The 23,067-nt window shown below is 36.4% G+C and overlaps 1 protein-coding gene across 1 annotated transcript in view; it reads left to right on the forward strand.

The window, feature by feature from the left end:
* Nucleotides 1-23,067, forward strand: part of UBA6 (ubiquitin like modifier activating enzyme 6) — a 92,211-nt gene that overhangs the window by 26,615 nt on the left and 42,529 nt on the right. The window contains exons 3-9 of the mRNA XM_060108982.1: nt 71-165; nt 708-736; nt 5,315-5,409; nt 5,959-6,070; nt 18,183-18,263; nt 20,535-20,657; nt 22,459-22,582. Coding sequence (XP_059964965.1) covers nt 71-165; nt 708-736; nt 5,315-5,409; nt 5,959-6,070; nt 18,183-18,263; nt 20,535-20,657; nt 22,459-22,582 — 659 coding nt within the window. The remainder of the gene's footprint in view (nt 1-70; nt 166-707; nt 737-5,314; nt 5,410-5,958; nt 6,071-18,182; nt 18,264-20,534; nt 20,658-22,458; nt 22,583-23,067) is intronic.

A 23,067-nucleotide genomic window follows, 5' to 3' on the forward strand; every position in this document is an offset into this window, starting at 1 on the left:
TAGTTCGCAAATGATTTTAAAAGGATAGACAATTTTGGTAAAATAATATTTCATTGTGTTTTACATGTAGTCGACAGAGGTACGTTCTTGGAGACACAGCAATGCAGAAGATGGCCAAGTCCCATGTTTTCTTAAGTGGTATGGGTGGTCTTGGTTTGGAAATTGGTAAGCAGTATTTTTATTCATAATTTTATATGATGCTTTTGAGTAACATAATTTAAATAATTCAATTCCTTTCCCTTGTATTATTTTCTATAAAGGAAATTAGACCCAAAACTTTGATCAGATTCAGTTTTGATTTTGGGTGGGGGGGCAGCTGGGGCAAGAGTATTTCATACTGTTACATTCTTCCACAAGGAACCAGTAATGACTCTCCTGCTTCTCTTTTTGTGATGTTGATAGGTATTAATGATCTTTCTCTGTATCCATTAATTCATTATGGTAGAGCACACATGCACACATTCATAACAGCATGTCTGAAAGCATACACTGAAATTTTAAGAATGATTATCTCAGTGTGGTTTGATTATGGAAAATTTTATTTTTTTTCTTTTTGTTCATCCATATTTTCTAAGGAACCTATATTTCTTAGGTAGTAAAAAGTTAAAATTATTCAGTCAGAGATTTAACCAAACTCCATGAAGACATATCTAATATACAATTCCTAATATTAAGCTATTCCTTTTTTTTTTCTTCCCCCTTTACAGCAAAGAATCTTGTTCTTGCAGGGATTAAGGTGAGTAAATGTCCTTGGTAAGAAGAATTGTTTGTTATGAACTCTTTTTTTTTTCCCCTCATCCGTAGTGGTAATATTAGTTACACTTTGGCCTAATTATTGCTTCTTCATTTAGTAGCAGAATTGTCATAATTCTCTATTTTCCTCCTTTTAAAAAACTTTTTATTACAGAAAATTTCAAAATTATCCAAAAAAAGAGAATAGTGTTAGCAAAACCCCATGTATCCATCATGCACCTGCAGTTATTAGCTCATAGACAAATTTGTTTCATGTATCTTCTTCCCATTCCCCACTGCCCCCAACCGCCAAATTATTTTAATATCAATCTCAGACATCCTATTATATCATTCTTAAATATTTTACTATATAGCTCTAAAAGATAAGGGTGCCTTTTGAAAACATAACCACAGTATCACTTCCACACCTAAAAACGTTAATTAACAGTTTTTTTAAGATCATTGTTATCTTTAAACAAAACTTAGCAACTTAAACAACAGCATTTACCTCAGTTTCTTTGGGGCAGGAATCAGGTGCAACTTAGCAGATTCCTCTGAGGATCTCTCACAAAGCTCCAGTCACCAATATTGGCAGGACCTGCAGTCATCTTGAGGCTAGGGAAAGGATCTGCTTCCCAAACCTGCCCATGTAGTCGTTGATAGGATTCAGTGGCAAGGTTGTGTCGTTCAACATTCCCACCTCAGTCCCTTGCTGGCTATTAGTCGGAGGTCACCCCCAGTTCCTTGCCATGTGGCCCTCTTCATAGGGCAGCTCACAATATGGCAGCTTGTTCCATCGGAGTAAGCAAGCAAAAGACAAGAAAGGGAGGGGCTTCCCTGGTGGCGCAGTGGTTGAGAGTCCACCTGCCGATGCAGGGGACACGGATTCGTGCCCCGGTCAGGGAAGACCCCACATACCGCAGAGCAGCTAGGCCTGTGAGCCATGGCCGCTGAGCCTGCGCGTCCGAAGCCTGTGCTCCACAACAGGAGAGGCCACAACAGTGAGAGGCCCGCGGACTGCAAAAAGAAAAAAAGGGAATGTGCTAGCAAGATAAATTGCAGTCTTTTGTAACCTAATCTCAGAAGTGACATTCCATCACCTATGCTGTAGTCCTTAAAAGCAAGTCACTAGGAGGAGACGGGATTGCACAAAGGCCTGAATATCAGGAAGTGGGAATCATTGGAGTATCTTTGAAGCCTGCCTACCACAATTGTCAAGTATCTAGTTAGAGTCCATATTTTCCCAATTGTCTAAAGAAAGAATTTTTCTTTAATTTGTTTAGTTCTAATCAGGATCCAAGTAAAGTCCATATACTGGACTTGGTTTCTTTGAATCAATAGATTTCCCTTCCCTGATTCTTTTTCTTCCTTTCAATTTACTTTTTAAAGAAATCAGGTCATTTGTCACATATACCTCCATCTCTGTATTTCTTATAAACTGGTCGTTATATCCAGAGAATCAGATTCAGATTTGATTCTTTTGGCACTGCTGCTTCACAAGTGATATTGTGTTCTCCCATCAGGAGGAAATAATATTCTGTTATCTTTTTTTGTGATTATTACTACCTGTTAATGATCACTGCCTAGATCATTATTTTATTGGGGCTGTGATATTCTATTTCTGTCATTTCTATTTCATTTGTTAATGGGAATAATATTTTAGAAAGAAAAGTTTCCATTCATCACTTGTTTGGTTTCGCTACATATAGTTAGTGCATGTGTAAAAGGCAAGATAAATACTTGATTTTCCCCCTTTATTTACTACTTTTCAAAATCACTGGTTTTCTCTGATCCCTCAACAGTGACAGGTGGAACTTGGGTGGTATGTGTGTATGTGAACATCATGATGGATTTAAACGTATTTGATGTGTTTTGAGTCATTGATGCTCAAATTGTTTCATCTTTGCTTTTGAAGTCCTTGAGTCCTTTTGACACTACCCCAGTATTCTTTGGTTGTCACTGCCTGTAAAGTCTTACCAGTGGACAGAGCTAGAACACTCATTGTGAATGAACACTGAAATTTCTGAGTTTCAAGTTTAGGATTACAGGGTATTTACTTATTTACTTCTTAGATTTTATATTTGTATCTCTTCTCTTACTATAAGGTTTTGGGTCTTAATGACATGAACCTGATTACTTATTTGCTTTATCCTATATTATATCCTATTATATCTATGACATAGTTTTGGAATAACAGTTCCAGCATTATTAATAACAATATGATTATTGAAAACAGTTTTAAGATAATTTTTTTTATCCTTAGTATCCCATCTGGATTTGGCAGACAAATTAACTGCTTTCTTAAGTCTCTTTAAATAATTCCTTTGTGTAATTATGTAACAAATTCAAATAGATAGTTTTGTCCATTTATTCATTTTACTTTGGATTTTTAGGGATTGCTTTTTAAATTTGATTTAGTTTTATTATTATATGAGACATATAATTCAAAGTCAAATTTATAAAGCAAAGTATATTCAGAGAAGTCTAGCATCTCTCTACCCTGTTTCCTCCTTCCCTTATTAGATTGACTTCTTTTTTAAATCTGTTTTTAAATATAAGCAAATACGTACATATAGACATGCAAATCTGTACGTGTGTTTGTACATATTTATCCCCACCTGCCTTTCTTAGGTAAAGTGCCATACTTCTACCTTGCTTTTTATCACATACCAGCATATCCTGGTATTACTTCATGGTGATAAATATATTTTTTCACTTATTTTTTTCATAGCTTCATGGATATATGTTGTGTTGATGTATCATACGTAATTATACCCAGTTCCTCGATGCTGGACATTTTTATTATTTCCAGTCTGTTTCTATTACACATAGTGCTGCAGCTAAGAGTCTTGTACATATGTATTTTTGTATTATTTCCATTGTGTCTTTGTGATAGATTCTTAAAAGTGGGATTGCTGTGTCAAAGGAGAAATGTACTTGTAATTTTGCTAAAGAATGCTAATTTTGGGCCTCCCTGGTGGCGCAAGTGGTTGAGAGTCCGCCTGCCGATGCAGGGGATACGGGTTCGTGCCCCGGTCTGGGAGGATCCCATATGCCGCGGAGCGGCTGGGCCCATGAGCCATGGCCGCTGAGCCTGCGCGTCCGGAGCCTGCGCGTCCGGAGCCTGCGCGTCCGGAGCCTGTGCTCCACAACGGGGGAGGCCACAACAGTGAGAGGCCCGCATACCACAAAAAAAAAAAAAAAAAAAAAAAAAAGAATGCTAATTTTTTTTCCTTTGAGGTTTTGTGCTACTTCATATTCCCACCAGTAATGTATGGAAATGCCTGATTTACTTCACTCTCACCAATTTGGATTTATGCCATTCTGATGAATGAGAAAAGGTGTTTCATTCTTGAGCAAGGTTGAACATGCTTAAATATTTTGAAGGGCCCTATGTATTTCTTTTTCAGTATACTCTGCGTTCATATACCTTTCCCCTTTTTCTATGAGATTTGTGGCTTGAAATATAAGTTAAAAATATATTTTCCAGTTAGTTTTCTTTCTTACTTAGAACATGACCATTTGGAAATGTTAGTTTATGTGAATATTTAAAATCTTTGTATATATGTTGTATATAACATATATATAACGTGCTACTTTGTATATAATGTGCTACTTTTCTAAACTTAAATTCTCTTACTGTTTTTTTTTTTTTTTTTTTCGGTATGTGGGCCTCTCACTGTTGTGGCCTCTCCCGTTGCGGAGCACAGGCTCCGGATGCGCATGCCCAGCGGCCATGGCTCACGGGCCCAGCCGCTCCGCGGCATATGGGATCCTCCCAGACCGGGGCACGAACCCGTATCCCCTGCATCGGCAGGCGGACTCTTAACCACTGCGCCACCAGGGAGGCCCCTCTTACTGTTTTTTAAAGTAGTTTTTCATATAGCATAAAGGCACCCTGGTGATGTAAGTGCATGGTAATATGCCTAATTTATTCATTTTTTAAAGTCAACTAGGGTTCAGTACTATCTGAAAAATAAACTATATATACACACACCTACAGCAAGCATATAGTATATTTATTTGGAATTACAATATGACCATCATGTTAATTACTTTTTACTTAATTAATTGAGAATTGTTATTGATAAATGTCATAAGTGGAAAGTATTAATCTTATTATCATCAGTATACAGCTATTAGCCAGTAGCTTAAAACTATCATTACATGAACATCTCTGTAACTTGGAATTACAATTTTACTGTGTTAAGTAATCAAAACCCTGCTTTTAACATTTGTCTTATCTCACTTCACAGTTGACAGTTGAATAATGAAGCTATATTCAAGTTAATGTAACAGTAATCTCTGGCAAAAAAAATCATATACTAGCATTAAAAATTATTTTGCATTATAAAAAAAATAATAAAGTAGTTTTTCCATGAACTTTTCTGGGTTTCCAGATGTATATAGTCATATCATCTGTGAATGGATCTAACTTTATAACCTTTCCAATTACTAGGACTTTAATTACTTTCTATTGTCTAATTAGATAATTCTTCCAAGTCAGTGTAAATAGTATTGAAAATAGTGAGCATCCTTGTCTTACTCCTGACTTTAACAGATATTTTTCTCTTTTTTGAAGGCACTTACAATTCATGATACAGAAGAATGCCAAGCATGGGATCTAGGAACCAACTTCTTTCTCTGTGAAGATGATGTTGTTAGTATGAGAAACAGGTGAAGATAAGATATTTTGTTGTATTATTGTAGGATTTTTTTTTTTTTTACTGTTGTAGTTACTTAGAATATTTTCTGTATCCAGAACACCAGTTCAATCATAGTTGTTTAACTCATCACCATAAGTTCACTCTACTGTAGATAAGTAAGTGTTGACATTTAATTATTTATATTTGTCAAAAATTTAATACATTCACATTGCTACCTAGAAATGCATTTCTTTAAGATTGTTTAAGTAGGTCTTTATTATTGCTGAATCATTAAGAGCCTTAAGGAGCATTGACCTATAAGGGTACACTTTGAGATTATGTGACTTACTATGGAATATGACAGTATGCTACATCTCAAGATTGTATAGTAAAAATAAGTTTTAACTTCTTTTATTCCTCTCCAGTTTAAATTCCCATGAAATTTTGTAACATTCAGGTTCTTCTGATATCATCAAAGTGTCCAAGTTTGAAAGATTGAGTATATTTGTTGAACAAAAGAGTAGTAAAAGTCTTTTTTCTTTTTCTTTTTCTTTTCTTTTCTTTTCTTTTCTTTTTTTAGGGCTGAAGCTGTACTTCAACGTATTGCAGAATTAAATCCATATGTTCATGTCACATCATCTTCTATATCTTTAAATGAAACTACCGATCTTTCCTTCTTACATAAATACCAGGTTGGTACTCCATTTTATATTAGATGTTATTGACAGACTCCAAGGTAAATCATTATGTATTAATATAGTATAACTAATTTAACCTAGTCTGTTGAGCAGATCAAAAAATTTCAGGTTAAAAGACTTAGACTAATACATTTCAAGTGCTTCGTTTTAGGGAAAGGGCCTAAGAACTACTCACAAAGTAAATATATTGGTCAGCTATTTTCACAGTAATGTACATGAAAAACTACCCAAATTTAGTGGTTTATAGCAACATGTATTTCTTTCTCATGCATCTGCATGTCAGTTTGAGTTCTGCTGTTCTAGGCTAAACTTGAACTCCACAGTCTGGGTTCTGGTCCGTGTACCTCTCTTCTGGGACCAGGAGGCTACCTGAGACATGGTATCATAGCAATAGCAGAAAAGCAAAAGAGCGAGTGCAACCATTCAAACACATTTTAAGCCTCTGTTTGTGTTGCTTCCATTAATAGTCTGTTGGCCAAAGCAGGTCACGTGGACAAACCCAAAGTGAAGGAGCAGGAAAGCACACTGTACTCTTCCTAAGGCCATGGGCAGAGAGTAATGTATAACCCAGGAACAAGGAAGTAATAATGTGGACCAACAATTTAGTGTAAGTCAGGTAATGAATAAAAACAAAATTTCTCAGCACCTTGAAAGTTCTAAAAGTGACTAGATTGACCCTGATTTTCCCTGTGATTAAATTATGATGTTATCCATCGTCTAGGGAAAAGCACTCCTGTGTTTCTTTAAGATCTCAATACTTCTGGCACTTGTGTGACTATATGCATATGGGTTTTCCCCCCAACACCAAACAATTCTCCAACTCTCTGGACACCTAGCTTGGTGTCCTACAGTTTAATCCAGTTCTGATACTGTCTGCCTGGAGAAATAGTGTTAGATTCCACAGGTTAAGGGCTCAGTCCCACAAGAACCCACACCCTCCAACCCCTTTCTGACTCCAGTTTCAAGTCCAGGTTGTTACCTGTGCTTCTGAGGACTGGCTATAAATCAGAGGTTTCCACATCCCCTTCCTCAGGTTCAGTTAATTTGTCAGAGCAGCACACAGACTCAGGAAAAGAGTTTACTTACTAGATCAGTTTTTTTTTTTTGTAAAAGGCTATAACTCAGGAACAGCCAGATAGAAGAGATGCATAGGTCAAGGTATGGGGAAAGGGTTGCCGAGCTCCCATGCCCTCTCCAGGTATGCCATGTTCACAAACTTGGAAGCTCTCTTAAGCTCCTGGTTCAGGGATTTTTGTGGAGGCTTCATTATGTAAGCATGAATGAGTAACACCTTGGCCTTTGGTGATTAAGTCAGTCTCCGGCCCCAGAGGTCTGGGAGATAGGGCTGAAAGTTCTGAACCTCACATCCTAAGGTTGGTTCCTCTAACAACCAGCCCCCATCCTTAGGGGCTTTCCAAAAGTCTCCTCATTAACATAAACTCAGGTGTGGCTGAAAGGACTTGTTATGAATAACAATACATTCACTTCATCTTTATCACTCTGAAGCTATTTCAGGAAATAGGACAAAACTAAATATTATAACAAAAGATACACCTATAGCTCATATAGGAAATTACAAGTGTGGTAGGAGCTATGTGGCAGGAACCTTGGATGAAGACCAAAATATATATTTCTTACTATAATCACAATATCACACCCATTTAAAAATCAGTGTAGACATCCATTCTTGACTGGATAGCTTGAAATCCATCCTGCTACAAAGATGCTTCATAGACTGTCTACAATAGAATTGCTTAATAGACTTCCTTTTCAATGATTACATGAGGTCAGAATATGTAAGGGAGGTACTCAGAGACCAAAAAATGAATAGGTAGCTAACAGAAGACCTGTTAACTGTTGGCTGTGGTCATTTTCAGGGACAGGGTTTGCCTGTATCAGTAACCACATTTCCTGTGAATTAATGGTCACAAAAAAACAATAAAAATTTGTCTATATGTGATAGAAAAGTGTAATTGAGACATGCCACCTTTTGTAGCTCTCTGGAACCTCAGAAAGCTACACCCTTAATGAAAGGGTGTAGGAGAACAATCTTTGCCCATCAGAACAAGAAGCTTGTCTGTTTTCTCTTGAGCTCTGAATAAAAAAAAAGATCTTCTCTGGGGGTTCATAACAATAGGCCTGCCCTCACATAAGTTTGGAGTAAACTTTATAATCCGTTGTATTCTAAAATTTTGCAAGCTGAGAACTTAACATAAAACATAATACTGCCCCCGTCCACCTCCCTGTGGCTGCCCGGCGGACCGAAAAGTTTCTCCAGGTGCAGAATTCCGGTCTTCATGACCACCAGCGCGAGTGTGCATGCCAGTCAGGAGCCAGCCTGCCCGATGGCCCAGGGCAACAGATATATCAGAAACTGAAGCAAGAAGGTACTCGGCAGAGGGCAGAATCAAGATGGTGGACTAGCAGGATGCAGAATTTGTGTGTCTGCACAACTAGGGCACCTACCAAGCACCGGTGGTGGACCACAAACATCTACGAGGACGAGAGGAACCCCCACAGACTGGGTCCTAAGCAGAGGCTCCGCCCCATGCTTGAACGTCGCCCTGCCTAAGGCCCGCCCCCAAGGCCTTTTCCAGCTGTGGGTCCTGAGCCTAGGCCTGGCCCCATGCTCAAACGTCACCCCCCCACCCGCCTAGGTCCTGCCCCACCCTAACCCCACGCCTGCCTAAGTTCCACACCTGCCTAAACTCTGAACCCATAGCCAAGGCTATTTTTCTTCTTTTTTTTTCCTCTCTTCTTTTTTCCTCTTTTAGATTGGAGTTCTATTCTACCTTGTTGATTCATTGTTGTTCATTCATTTATATTTTAGTTTTCCTAATCTTTTATGTTTCTAATTTTATTTTATTCTTTATACTTGTTATTGTTCTCTTCTTTTGGCTTGTTCCCCTGGCCATCCCCCCTGCCCCTTTTTTCTGTTATGGTTTTATTTTACCTTCTGGCAGTTGTTTCAATTATATTTTTATTTTTCCTAATATATTTTTTATCTTCTTAAATTTATTTTGTTTTTTATTCTTTGATATTGTACTGCTTTTTAATCTTTCTTTTTTTCTTTCCTTTTTTTTTTTTTTTTTTTTTGCCACGCCCTGCAGCTTGCAGGATCTTGGTTCCTATTCCAGAGGTTGGGCCCGAGCTCCTGTGGTGGGAGCTCTGAGTCCAAACCACTGGACTAACAGAACCTCAAACCCCAGGGTATATTAATCGGAGTGAGGCCTCCCGGAGGTCCTAATCTCAGCACCAAGACCCCGCTACATCCAACTGCCTGCAAACCCCAGTGTTGGACGCCTCAGGCCAAACAACCAGTAAGACAGGAATACAGCCCCACCTGTCAAAAAAAAAACGACAAAAAAATACGTTACAGATGAAGGAGCACAGTAAAAACCTACAACACCAAATAAATGAAGACAAAATAGGCAACCTACCTGAAAAAGAATTCAGAGTAATTATACTAAAGATGATCCAAAATCTCAGAAATAGATAGGTGAAAATACAGGAAACATTTAACAAGGATCTAGAAGAAATAAACATCAAACAAGCAGTGATGAACAACACAATTACTGTAATTAAAAATACTTTAGAAGGAATCAATAGCAGAATAACTGAGGCAGAAGAACAGATAAGTGAGCTGGAAGATAAAATGGTGGAAATAACTGCCAGGGAGCAAAATAAAGAAAAAAGAGTGGAAAGAATTGAGGACAGTCACAGAGACCTCTGGGACAACATTAAACACACCAACATTTGAATTATAGGGGTCCCAGAAGAAGAAGAGAAAAAGGGTCTGAGAAAATATTTGAAGAGACTATAGTTGAAAACTTCCCTAACATGGAAAAGTAAATAGTCAAGTCCAGGAAGCTTAGAGAGTCCCATACAAGATAAACCCAAAGAGAAACACACCGAGACACATATTAATCAAACTATTACACATTAGCTACAAAGAAAAAATATTAAAAGCAGCAAGGGAAAAGCAACAAATAACATAGAAGGGAATCCCCATAAGGATAACAGCTGATCTTTCAGCAGAAACTGCAAGCCAGAAGGGAGTGGCAGGACATATTTAAAGTGATGAAAGGGAAAAACCTACAACCAAGATTACCCAGCAAGGATCTCATTCAGATTTAACAGAGAAATTAAAACATTTACAGACAAGCAAAAGCTAAGAAAATTCAGCACCACCAAACCAGTTTTACAACAAATGCTAAAGGAACTTCTCTAGGCAAGAAACACAAGAGAAGGAAAAGACCTACAATAACAAACCCAAAACAATTAAGAAAATGGGAAAAGGAAGATACATATCGATAATTACCTTAAATGTAAATGGATTAAATGCTCCAACCAAAAGACAGACTGGCTGAATGGATACAAAAACAAGACCCTATATATACTGTCTACAAGAGAACCACTTCAGACCTAGGGACACATACAGACTGAAAGTGAGGGGATGGAAAAAGATATTCCATGCAAATGGAAATCAAAAGAAAGCTGGAGTAGCAATTCTCATATCCACAAAATAGACTTGAAAATAAAGACTATTACAAGAGACAAAGAAGGACACTACATAATGATCAAGGATCAATCCAAGAAGAAGATATAAGAATTGTAAATATTTATGTACCCAACATAGGAGCACCTCAACACCTAAGCCGAATGCTAACAGCCGTAAAAGGGGAAATCAACAGTAACACAATCATAGTAGGCGATATTTACACCCCACTTTCACCAATGGACAGATCATCCAAAATGAAAATAAATAAGGAAACACAAGCTTTAAATGATACATTAAACACGATGGACCTAATATTTATAGGACATTACATCCAAAAACAACAGAATACACTTTCTTCTCGAGTGCTCATGGAACATTCTCCAGGATAGACATATCTTGGGTCACAAATCAAGCCTTGGTAGATTTAAGAAAACTGAAATTGTATCAAGTATCTTTTCCAAACACAACACTATGAGACTAGATATCAATTACAGGAAAAAAAAAACTGTAAAATATACAAACACGTGGAGGCTAAACAGTATACTACAAAATAATCAAGTGACGACAACCCAAAACCTATGGGGTGGAGCAAAAGTAGTTCTAAGAGGGAAGTTTATAGCAATACAATCCTACCTCAAGAAACAAAAATCTCAAACAGCCTAACCTTACACCTAAAGCAATTAGAGGAAGAAGAAGAAAAAACCCTAAAGTTAGCAGAAGGAAAGAAATCATAAAGATCAGATCAAAAAACAAATGAAAAAGAAATGAAGAAAACAATAGCAAAGATCAGTAAAACAAAGAGCTGGTTATTTGAGAAGATAAAATTGATAAACTGTTAGGAAGACTCATCAAGAAAAAAAGGGAGAAGACTCAAATCAATAGAGTTAGAAATGAAAAGGAGAAGTAACAACTGACACTGAAGAAATACAAAGGATCATGAGAGATTACTACAAGCCATTATATGCCAATAAAATGGACAACCTGGAAAAACTGGAAAAATTCTTACAAAACTAATTACCTTCCAAGACTGAACTAGGAAGAAATAGAAAATATAAACAGACTAATCACAAGCACTGAAAATGAAACTGTGATTAAAAATTTTGCAACAGGGCCTCCCTGGTGGCGCAGTGGTTGAGAGTCCGCCTGCCGATGCAGGGGATACGGGTTCGTGCCCCGGTCTGGGGGGATCCCATATGCCGCGGAGCGGCTGGGCCCGTGAGCCATGGCCGCTGGGCCTGCGCATCCGGAGCCTGTGCTCCGCAATGGGAGAGGCCACAACAGTGAGAGGCCCGCATACCGCAAAAAAAGAAAAAAAAAAAAATTTTGCAACAAACAAAACCTCAGGACCAGATGGCTTCACAGGTGAATTCTATCAAACATTTAGAGAAGAGCTAATACCTATCCTTCTCAAACTCTTCCAAAATATAGCACAGGGAGGAACACTCCCAAACTCATTCTTCGAGGTTACCATCACCCTGATACCAAAACCAGACAAAGATGTCACAATAGAAGAAAACTATAGGCCATTATCACTGATGAATGTAGATGCAAAAATCCTCAACAAAATACTAGCAAACAGAATCCAACAGCACGTTATAAGGATCATACACCATGATCAAGTGGGGTTTATTCCAGGAATGCAAGGATTCTTCAAAATACGCAAATCAATCAATGTGATAAACCATATTAACAAATTGAAGGAGAAAAACCATATGATCATCTCAATAGGTGGAGAAAAAGCTTTTGACAAAGTTCAATATGCATTTATAATAAAAACTCCAGAAAGTGGGCATAGAGGGAACCTACCTCAACATAATAAAGGCCATGTAGGACAAACCCACAGCCAACATTGTTTTCAATGGTGAAAAACTGAAACCATTTCCACTATGATCAGGAACAAGGAAAGGTTACCCACTCTCACCACTGTTATTCAACATAGTTTTGGAAGTTTTAGCCACAGCAATCAGAGAAGAAAAGGAAATAACAGTAATCCAAATCAGAAAAGAAGTAAAACTGTCACTGTTTGCAGATGACATGATACTATACATAGAGAATCCTAAAGATGCTACCAGAAAACTACTAGAGCTGATCAATGAATTTGATAAAGTAGCAGGATACAAAATTAATGCATAGAAATTTCTTGCATTCCTATACACTAATGATGAAAAATCTGAAAGAGAAATTAAGGAAACACTCCCATTTACCATTGCAACAAAAAGGATAAAATACCAGGAATAAACCTACCTAAGGAGACAAAAGACCTATATGCAGAAAACTGTAAGACACTGATTAAAGAAATTAAAAATGATACAAACAGTTGGAGAGGTATACCATGTTCTTGGATTGGAAGGATCAACATTGTGAAAATGACTCTACTACCCAAAGCAATCTACAGATTCAGTGCAATCCCTATCAAACTACCACTGGCTTTTTTCACAGAACTACAACAAAATAATTTACAATTTGTATGGAAACACAAAAGACCCCGAATAGCCAAAGCAATCTTGAGAGAGAAAAACGGAGCTGGAGGAATTAGGCTCCCTGACCTCAGACTATACTACAAAGCTACAATAATCAAGGCAGTATGGTACTGGCCAAAAAGAGAAATATAGATCAATGGAACAAGATAGAAAGCCCAGAGGTAAACCTATGCACATACGGTCACCTTATCTTTGATAAAGGAGGCAAGAATATACAGTGGAGAGAAGATAGCCCCTTCAATAAGTGGTGCTGGGAATACTAGACAGCTACATGTAAAAGAATGAAATTAGAACAATTCCTAACACCATACACAAAAATAAACTCAAAATGGATTAAAGACCTAAATGTAAGGCCAGACACTATAAAATTCTTAGAGGAAAACATACACAGAACATTCTGACGTAAGTCACAGCAAGATCCTTTTTGACCCCACCTCTTTGAGAAATGGAAATAAAAAGAAAAACAAATGGGACCTAATGGAACTTAAAAACTTTTGCACAGGAAAGGAAAACATAAACAAGACGAAAAGACAACTCTCAGAATGGGAGAATATATTTGCAGATGAAGCAACTGACAAAGGATTAATCTCCAAAACATACAAGAAGCTCATGCAGCTCAATATCAAAAAAACAACCCTATCCCAAAATGGCCAGAGGACCTAAATGGACATTTCTCCAAAGAAGATATACAGATTGCCAACAAACACATGAAAGGATGCTCAACATCACTAATCATTAGAGAAATACAAATCAAAACTACAATGAGCTATCACCTCACACTGGTCAGAATGGCCTCTTACACTCTTGGTGGGAATGTAAATTGATACAGCCACTATGGAGAACAGTATGGATGTTCCTTAAAAAACTAAAAATAGAATTACTATATGACCCAGCAATCCCACTACTGGGCGTATACCCAGAGAAAACCATAGTTCAAAAAGAGTCATGTACCACAATGTTCATTGCAGCTCTATTTACACTATCCAGGACATGGAAGCACCCTAAGTGTCCCTCAACAGATGAATGGATAAAGAAGATGTGGCACATATATACAATGGAATATTAGTCATAAAAAGAAATGAAATTGAGTTATTTGTAGTGAGGTGGATGGACCTAGTGTGCGTCATACTGAGTGAACTCTAATGTGTGACTGTAAGTCTAGTGCATTATTAACCTAAGGATCTCACCATTTGGAAGTGACAGTTTTCTCCATCAGCTTCCCTTATCCTTTTTGGTCTTGTTCTTTTCCTCAAACTGTGGAAACATCTTTCTTTCCAGTTGCTTTTGTTGCAGAGTTAAGCAAATGGCTGTTAGCAACTGTAGTAAAAAAATCCACAGAATGCCCCAACTGTTTATCTGCTTCTCAGAAAAAATGTACTTTGTGTATTTTTTTATAAAACAAAGCTCTTTCCAGTGTCAGTGGTAGAAATGTCACAGAAATTGAGCATTGGTGTTCAGAATTTATAGTTTCACCAGAGAGAAAAAAAGAAAGACAAGCCAGCAAAGGTATTACCTCTGGAAAAGATTTGGTAAGTATTGAAGATTCTACATCTCAAAACAAGTTGATGTCCCATTCCCTAATCCCATCTCTAGATTCATCCATAGACCATGGGCCCTTGTCAGCCAGTTCATTGCCTTCTTAACTATTAAAGTAACGTTTCTTTCTTACATAAGAGGTGAGAGAAGTTGGTTGATAATTTCTTTTATGCTGTTTCCAACCACTGCCCAAATTAATGATTCCCAGGATTATGAATAATTCAGAATGTTATTCCAGCTTCCTTTTTAAAAAAATGGTTTATATGGAAATGAATTGGTTTTCAAATTGAATTAAATCAGAATTTTGAGGCATTTTCTTCAATTGATTCAGAATGAGATTTATGGTTGTGGTTAAATATAGGCTGGTTATTATTTAGGACAGTTCCTGGTTATGTAGATGGAATATCAAATACACCTTACAAAACTGACTTGCATTAGTTACAGTCTATGACTACCCAGTTGGACTGGTTTTGGTATATTCACCTTTATAGAGAAGAGGCACTGTGGAAGACTGTCATTGATACAGCACAACTTTGGAGACAGGAGCAAGTTTAAGAAAAGTTAGGTTATCAGCCCTTAGATTTGTACCTTTTTCAAATTTTTACCCTAAACTCTTATTTCTGATTTGTATTATGGTATAGTTTTTGCCATATAGATGTCTCTGAGTGAATTGTTGCTATGTTAATTTCATTCAAAGCATATTTTGTGAATGTCTGATCAGTAATTTTTTGTGTATAACCTATTTGAGATGATTGTTATGTCTTGAAACAAGGGTGATTGAGAAAGCTGTGAAGTTGCCTTGTGATTTTAAAGATTTTAAGTCTTGATTTTACTTCTATGCACATTGTCATGTAGACTTGCCTGGATTCAGGAGATTATATTGAATAACTTCTTAAGGCCTCTTTTAGCCTAATGAGTGAATGAATTATACAGGGCTTAGAATTTGAAAAATACAGTAAACTATCTTGTACACAATAAATATCTTGACACACACACACACACACACACACACACACACAAAGTGTAGTACTAAGCTGGTGATATGCTGGAATGCCAGACAGAAACAGAAGATCTAGAGGAATATACCCTCAACCAGGCCACAGTATATTCTAATATATAAAGCTCCTATGAGGTTGTGTTCATAATACAAAATAATAAGACAGGAAAAAGCAGTTCAGCATGATCAAGAGTCAGTGGATATAACAAACAATAGAATTAAACCTCCAAGAATTTCAGATAATAGAATTATTGGATAGGGACTAGAAAATATAGATGTTCAAACAGACTAAATCTTACAAGAAGGGATTAAATATACAACAGGAAAATAAGACACTATTGAAAGCAATCAGGCAGATATAACGAAATAGAACTTTTAGAAATGAAAAATATAGTCCTAAAAATTAAAACAATGAATAGATTAAATAGTGGATAGATACAACTAGAATAAGAATTAATAAATTGAAAGATAGAGCTGAGGAGATTAGTGAAACTACAGGGACTTCCCTGGTGGTGCAGTGGATAAGAATCAGCCTGCCAGTGCAGGGGACAGGGGTTCAAACCCTGGTCCAGGAAGATCCCACATGCTGCAGAGCAGCTAAGCCCGTGCACCACAATTACTGAGCCTGTGCTCTAGAGCCCATGTGCCACAACTGCTGAGCCCGCGTGCTGCAACTACTGAAGCCCCCATGCCTAGAGCCTATGCTCTGCAAGAAGAGAAGCCACCACAATGAGAAGCTCGCGCACAGCAACAAAGAGTTACCTCTGCTTGCCACAGCTAGAGAAAGCCTATGCACAGCAACAAAGACCCAATGCAAATATTTATTTATTATTTATAAATAAATAAATAAATAAATAAATAAATAGAATTAAATCTGAAAAACTATAGCACACAGTAATAAAAGAATATACTAAAGAGAAATTAAAAGAAATGAGAGCTTGAATAAAAAGGTCTAATTCATGAGATTGGACTTATAGAAAAAGGCATATTCAAATTATGGTTGAGAATTTTCTAGCATTGAAACACAAATTAGGCTCCATATGTACTGGGTCTAATAGGATTTGATTTAACCCTAATTGCAAGCCAGTAAGTTAGCCTGTTATAGTTTCATGGATGCTGGCAGAAAACATGAGATTCCTGGATCAGAGACTAAGGACTTTATTACTCAGCATGGTAAATGTGTGAGCATGGTATTTGCCTTGTTTCCTCCTTCATTCCTCCAAATCCCACCTGTGCAGTGCAGAGGGCTCAGTGGATGCCTGCACATGTAGTGGGTTCCTTTAGAGGAAAGGAACATTGAGCTTGGGGAACTTGCTGTATAGCAAGCAGTGAACAAGCTTGCTCTTTGTCCCAGAGGGAGACATTACCTCATTTCTCAAGTTTACACAAGGCAAATACAATCCTGAGAAACAGCCCACGTAAAGAATGGTCAGAGCCTTGCACTCGTGGCATAACCCGTGAGAGATATATAAACAGTAAGAGATGCATGGAGGATTACCGCTCTGTAGGAAACACACCCTATTCTAAGCTAGATAAAACTAAATCCATACCTGGTTATTTGTAGTGAAACTGAGTTATCCATTTCATGGAAACCAGCAGCAAGGAAAGCTCTGGACTGAGTGTGTCAACCTGCTTTTGCCACTTGATAGATGAATGACCCTAAGAAAATATTTGACCTTTATGAGTTTAAGTTAGCTATGATAAAATCTAATTATAAAACCTTCTCTACTTATCTCACAGGGTGATGATAAAAAATTAAAGTAAGCATTGAAAATTATAATTTGCTATCTTAACAGAACTTGGTGGCACTGTCATAAATAAAAGTTGTAATATTGTGAATCTGTTGAATCTCTGAAGTAAAAGTAAAAGAAAGCTCAGCCAACTAATGTATCTCTTTGAAAGTGTAGTTGTTTTAAGCTAGCATTTAATTAATATTTTGATGACTAAGCACTTCCATGGCAGTAACAGGTAAAATAAAATCTCCAAGGGGCTTCCCTGGTGGCACAGTGGTTGAGAGTCCGCCTGCCGATGCAGGGGACACAGGTGCGTTCCCCTGTCCGGGAAGATCCCACATGCCGCTGAGCGGCTGGGCCCGTGAGCCATGGCCGCTGAGCCTGCGCGTCCGGAGCCTGTGCTCCTCAATGGGAGAAGCCACAACAGTGAGAGGCCCGCGTACCGGGGAAAAAAAAAAACTCCAACCATTTGGGTTGTGTAAATGTCACATAGGATATTAAGGTTTGCTTCTAATTGTGATGATAATTGAATTTAGTGTGGGCAGGTTTTGTCCTGTATATGCTATGACATTTTATGTAAGGGACTTGAGTATCAGCAGATTTTGGTATCTACAGAGAGTTCTAGAACCAATCCCCTGCAGATACCTAGAGATGGCTGTATATGTTACTTTTACTTTTGCTACTCTGTACCTCTGAAGGTATTAACCTTAAAATGGAGTACAATACGATAGTATTTTTTACAAAGAAAACAAGGTATTTTTAGCATAGTGCAAACTGAAATGCTTCTGACTTAGAAGTTGTACATTACCAAAATAATTGTTTATTTTTTAATCTTTAATTCTTGTATTCTTCTCAACAGTGTGTAGTATTGACTGAGACCAAACTATCATTGCAGAAGAAGATCAATGACTTTTGCCATTCTCAGTGCCCTCCAATAAAGGTAATAGTATCACTTAATGACGACACATAGTTTACCAAAGGAAAAGCACTTTCAGTATTAGAATTTATAGCTTTTCAGTGAGTTATATAAGAAACTTTTTACATGAGGACAATCACAATAATACTTTTTAATTTTGGTTTTCGAAGTGTGGTCCAAGGACACTGAGGGTCCCTGAGACCCTTTCATAGGGTCTGCAAAGTCAAACTATTATAATATTACTGAAATGTTATTTGCTTTTTTCACTCTGATTCTCTTATGGGGTGCAGTAGAGTTTACAAAGTCTACTTGATATGTGGTGATATCATTGCTCTGACAGCTAATTGAATGTTTGTGTGTGTTCTTGTGTTTTAAGTGTTTCTTGGTTTTACTTTCTAACACAGTAAATATCAGTAGGTATGACCCACATAAACAAAAGCTAATTGGGTCATCAGTAATTTTTAAGAATGTGAGGGGATCTTGAAACCAAAAAGAAAGAGAACTGTTGAATTGTAACAGTAGAGTAGAGGTGGCTAGACCAGTTAGAGGCTAATGCAGTAAGTAGTCCAAGTGAGAGATACTTGTGCCTTTTTGGGAATAGAGAGTGTAAGAAGTCATTGAATTCGAGGTATCTTTTGTAAAAACAGACTAATGGGATTGAGAATGGATGAATAAGAGTTGTGAAGGAAAGAATGATAAAGAATGACTCCTTTATTTTTGTTCAGAGTAATTAGGTATTGTTCAGTAGTGATGACATTGAGAAGGCTGGAAAGAGATCTAGATGGGAAAAATCATAATTCATCCCCTGCAACTGCATACATATTACTAACTCCACCTCCTTTGTGGGGTCTTTTGTTCCTTTGGCAAAAGGAAAATGCTATTTGTTCCTTTGAGATAGGCACTAAACTATCTTCATACTGTATAAAATAGATGTGCTGAAAATATTTGGATTGTGGTACTTACATAGCATATTTATACTCTGTAGAACATTTGTGTTCTGTTTCACAAATTAAATTAAGTAGATGAATAAGACAGAGTAGTCAGTAAACTTAGAACAGAACTCAAAAGTTTTACAAAATAATTACAGTTACACAAGGTTGTAAACTAAAATCTTTATGTGATTGATGCATATATTCATACTTTAAAGTTGTTTTGCAAAGAAAGAAATTGTCCTTGAGTTTGCAGCTTTTAAACAACAAAAAAAGGTTATAACTATCTTCTTAGTTTTATGTCTCATAAAAAATGCTGTAGGTACCTATTTTGATAGTAAAGGCAGTGCATGATCAAGTAGGAGGTAGTCTTCTGTTAGTTATTTCACTACCTCATATAATAGGTGGTATAAATTATTTTAATGGGCTACATTCTTATGCCCAAATATGAATAGACTTTAGTTTTTGTTAGAAAAATATCACTTTATACAGGATCATGTGTGTTACAGATTAAGACTTTTTCTTTATTATCAGTATGTCTAAAAATAACTGAGCACAAAAATAATTTCTTTACATTTTCTTAGACTGGAGAATGTGTATATGTTATAAAAATCACTTTCAATAAAACATTTATGATTGTGTTTAAGAATCTGATTCTTGGGCTTCCCTGGTGGCACAGTGGTTGAGAGTCTGCCTGCCGACGCAGGGGACAGGGGTTTGTTCTCCGGTCCGGGAAGATCCCACATGCCGCTGAGCGGCTGGGCCCGTGAGCCATGGCCACTGATCCTGCATGTCCGGAGCCTGTGCTCCGCAACTGGAGAGGCCACAACAGTGAGAGGCCCGCATACCACAAAAAAAAAATAAAAGAACCTGATTCTTACCTTTCATAATTCCAATGTGTACTGTTAGTACCTCAGCCCCTTTCCTGTTGATACCACTCTCAGTTTTTAGCTGTTTTATTTTCCTTCAACTCTCCCACTTTTGGTGAATGACACTCCATTCTTCTTTTCTAAAATGAAAAGTAAGAATTCACTGCTAGACCGTCAAACCAAGTTATCTTTCTTATATTCTGTGCTTGATTTTTAAGGCAAAGCACAGATTTTTGTTATTTAAAAATTATAGAATATACAATGATGGTGTGCTGATGTTGCTTCTAATTTGTTAAAACTAGATATCCAGTCCGAAATACCAAAATCCTTGATTCCAAAACCAATTCACAAACAAATTATCGTATTTGTGGTCACTTTATACCTCAAATAATATGCTTAATTATAAACAAAATTCTTACCAAAAGGCCTAAGATAGTTGAGGGTTGTTTTTTCTTTATATAAATGTATAAGCTTGAACTTGTTTCTTCATTTCACAGTTCATCAGTGCAGATATACATGGAATTTGGTCACGGTTGTTTTGTGATTTCGGTGATGAATTTGAAGTTTTAGATACAACAGGAGAAGAACCAAAAGAGATTTTCATTTCAAATATAACGCAAGTATGATTATATACGTATATTATTGTATATGTATATGATTGATATTTTTAAGTTGATGTGAAAACTTCTTTAAAAGGTGATATTAGCAAAATATTGTAATATGCAGTATTTTTTATTTGTTTAAAATTGAAGTTAGAATATTAAGAGAGAATATTCTGGATTCCATCTAACATTTTTTAACAATTGATGAACATTTGCTTATGTCATTAATTTTAATTTTGTTCTCTGTCATGTTCCTATGGGACATGAATTGTGAGTCAGTGTTTACTGAATTGTTAATTGTGTCAGATCATAGATGTACTAAGTATGTCATAAGTCACTTGGCCCAACACTCTGACTCCAGGAAGATGGACACTTAAGTCATCATAAACAAAAGCTTTTCTAATTTGTTATATTTCTAAAACATTATTTGGAAGATGAGAAAAGTTTAAGAATTAATTAACCTTCAAATCAAAAACTCTGAATTTTCTAACCATGTTCTCTTAATATCATGCAAGCTTAATTTTTTATTCCCTGAAAGAATTGGAGAAATTATTATGATCTATTTTTACTACTCCTTCTGTAGTTTAGCCTAAATCATTAACTTTATTTGCATTCTTAATGATCAATTTACATTAAAGCTCAAAAGAAACCAAACATAAGGAAATGATAATATACTTTGACTGAATAGTATTTGTGCTTTTATCTTTATGCTTTCTTTTTAAACCCAGTGTAATGTTGCCTTTCTCACCCCTTTTTAAGAAAAAATTCATTGAAAAATCATTTTGTGTATCTCTTTGCTTACAGAATGGTTATTGTTCAGCCTTTTACCTTCTCTAGTTACTGTTAGTTTGTCCCTAAGAATATTATAGAGTTAGAATAAGCTCCAAGGGATCTTGTATTGCACTGATATTGTCTTTTATTGAATAGTGCAGGAAATATGGAGGTTATCCATAAAAAATTAGAAAAATATCATAAACGTTCCCATTTAACTTATCTGTAAATTATTTCTCCTTAAAGTCCTTATGAATTCTATTCTTGTTGAGATATTAGTAAACCCACATTACATTAATTTTATCTACATGTTTGTGATCATAATTGTATTTCTCAAACACTTAAACAGCAAGAGAATTTTTAGAATCTACACACTTATGAAAGAGAGAATTATACTTCCATTAGGTTTTATGTAAATTAAATTATTATCACATTATTCAAGCAATGTGATGGATTATATGCAGTTAGGAAATTTCCTGGTGTCTGACCTATCTCATGCACCTTTTAGATGAGATAAGCCAATTCCTTCCTGTTTTTATCTTGATAAGCAGGGGTACATAATATTTCTTTGCTTTAAAGTGTTGGATAAGCTTTAACCTACCACTTTCCTGGCTCTAAATTTCCATCCTCCATTCTTACATTTCTTTGATCTTCAAAGTTAGACTCGTCTTTTATGTACACAGAGTCTGTCATGAATGACTTTGAAACTTCCCATTCAGTCACTTTGAATGTTTTTTATAAATCACAAGAATCTTTGCATCTGTGAAATATTTGAACTCCCTTGTGGAATCTATTTCCCCCAAACATAGAAATTATATTTTAAACATTCATAATAAAATAAGTTTCAAAATCACATAATAAAATGATAAGTCACTATTTTGTGACAATTCTTTAAAGCATTGCTTTTAATATGGAAGGAGAAGAATGGCTTGGAATTTTGGTTATTTTGAGAATTTTATGATAACATGTTCCTTTTTGTGTGAGATTTGGAAATTGTACAAAAAGGAATACATGGACTTGTTTTTTAGTATATTACTCTTATTTCTAGGCTAATCCTGGCATTGTCACTTGCCTTGAAAATCATCCTCACAAACTTGAAACAGGACAATTCCTAACATTTCGAGAAATTAATGGAATGACAGGCTTAAATGGATCTACACAACAAATAACTGGTAAGTTTATGTGTTTTTTTAATTCATTTATACTTATCCATTCTTCAGCATGTTTACAGTTCAGACACTATACTCAGTGTCAAGAACACACCATCAGCGCAGACGTCTGTATAACGATCCAATTCTTGGCCTCAAGACATTTAATCCAAGTGAGGGGATACTAACATTCAGCAGTGATGGTATAAAGAGAGAAAAGGCGTCTGGGAACTCTAACCTTAGCAAGGAAACCTACTCACTTTTGGTACTGCAGCAGTGGGGACAGGGTGTCTTGATTACAATTGATTGCATTGGCTTACGAAGATGATGAAAAGAATATTCTGTGCAGAGACAAACAGTAAGAAGCAAGATAGAATTCAAGGAACTTAAAGGTATAATATAGCAGGGGTGACAGTGGGAGTTGAGATAACAAGAGTCTTAAGACATTTAAGAGGAAACTTTATGGTAGGTGAGTGAAGATTCTGGCACCTTATTTATTTACACATTAG

The sequence above is a fragment of the Mesoplodon densirostris genome, chromosome 1 (genome assembly GCF_025265405.1).
Source record: "Mesoplodon densirostris isolate mMesDen1 chromosome 1, mMesDen1 primary haplotype, whole genome shotgun sequence".
Classification (NCBI taxonomy): domain Eukaryota; kingdom Metazoa; phylum Chordata; class Mammalia; order Artiodactyla; family Ziphiidae; genus Mesoplodon; species Mesoplodon densirostris.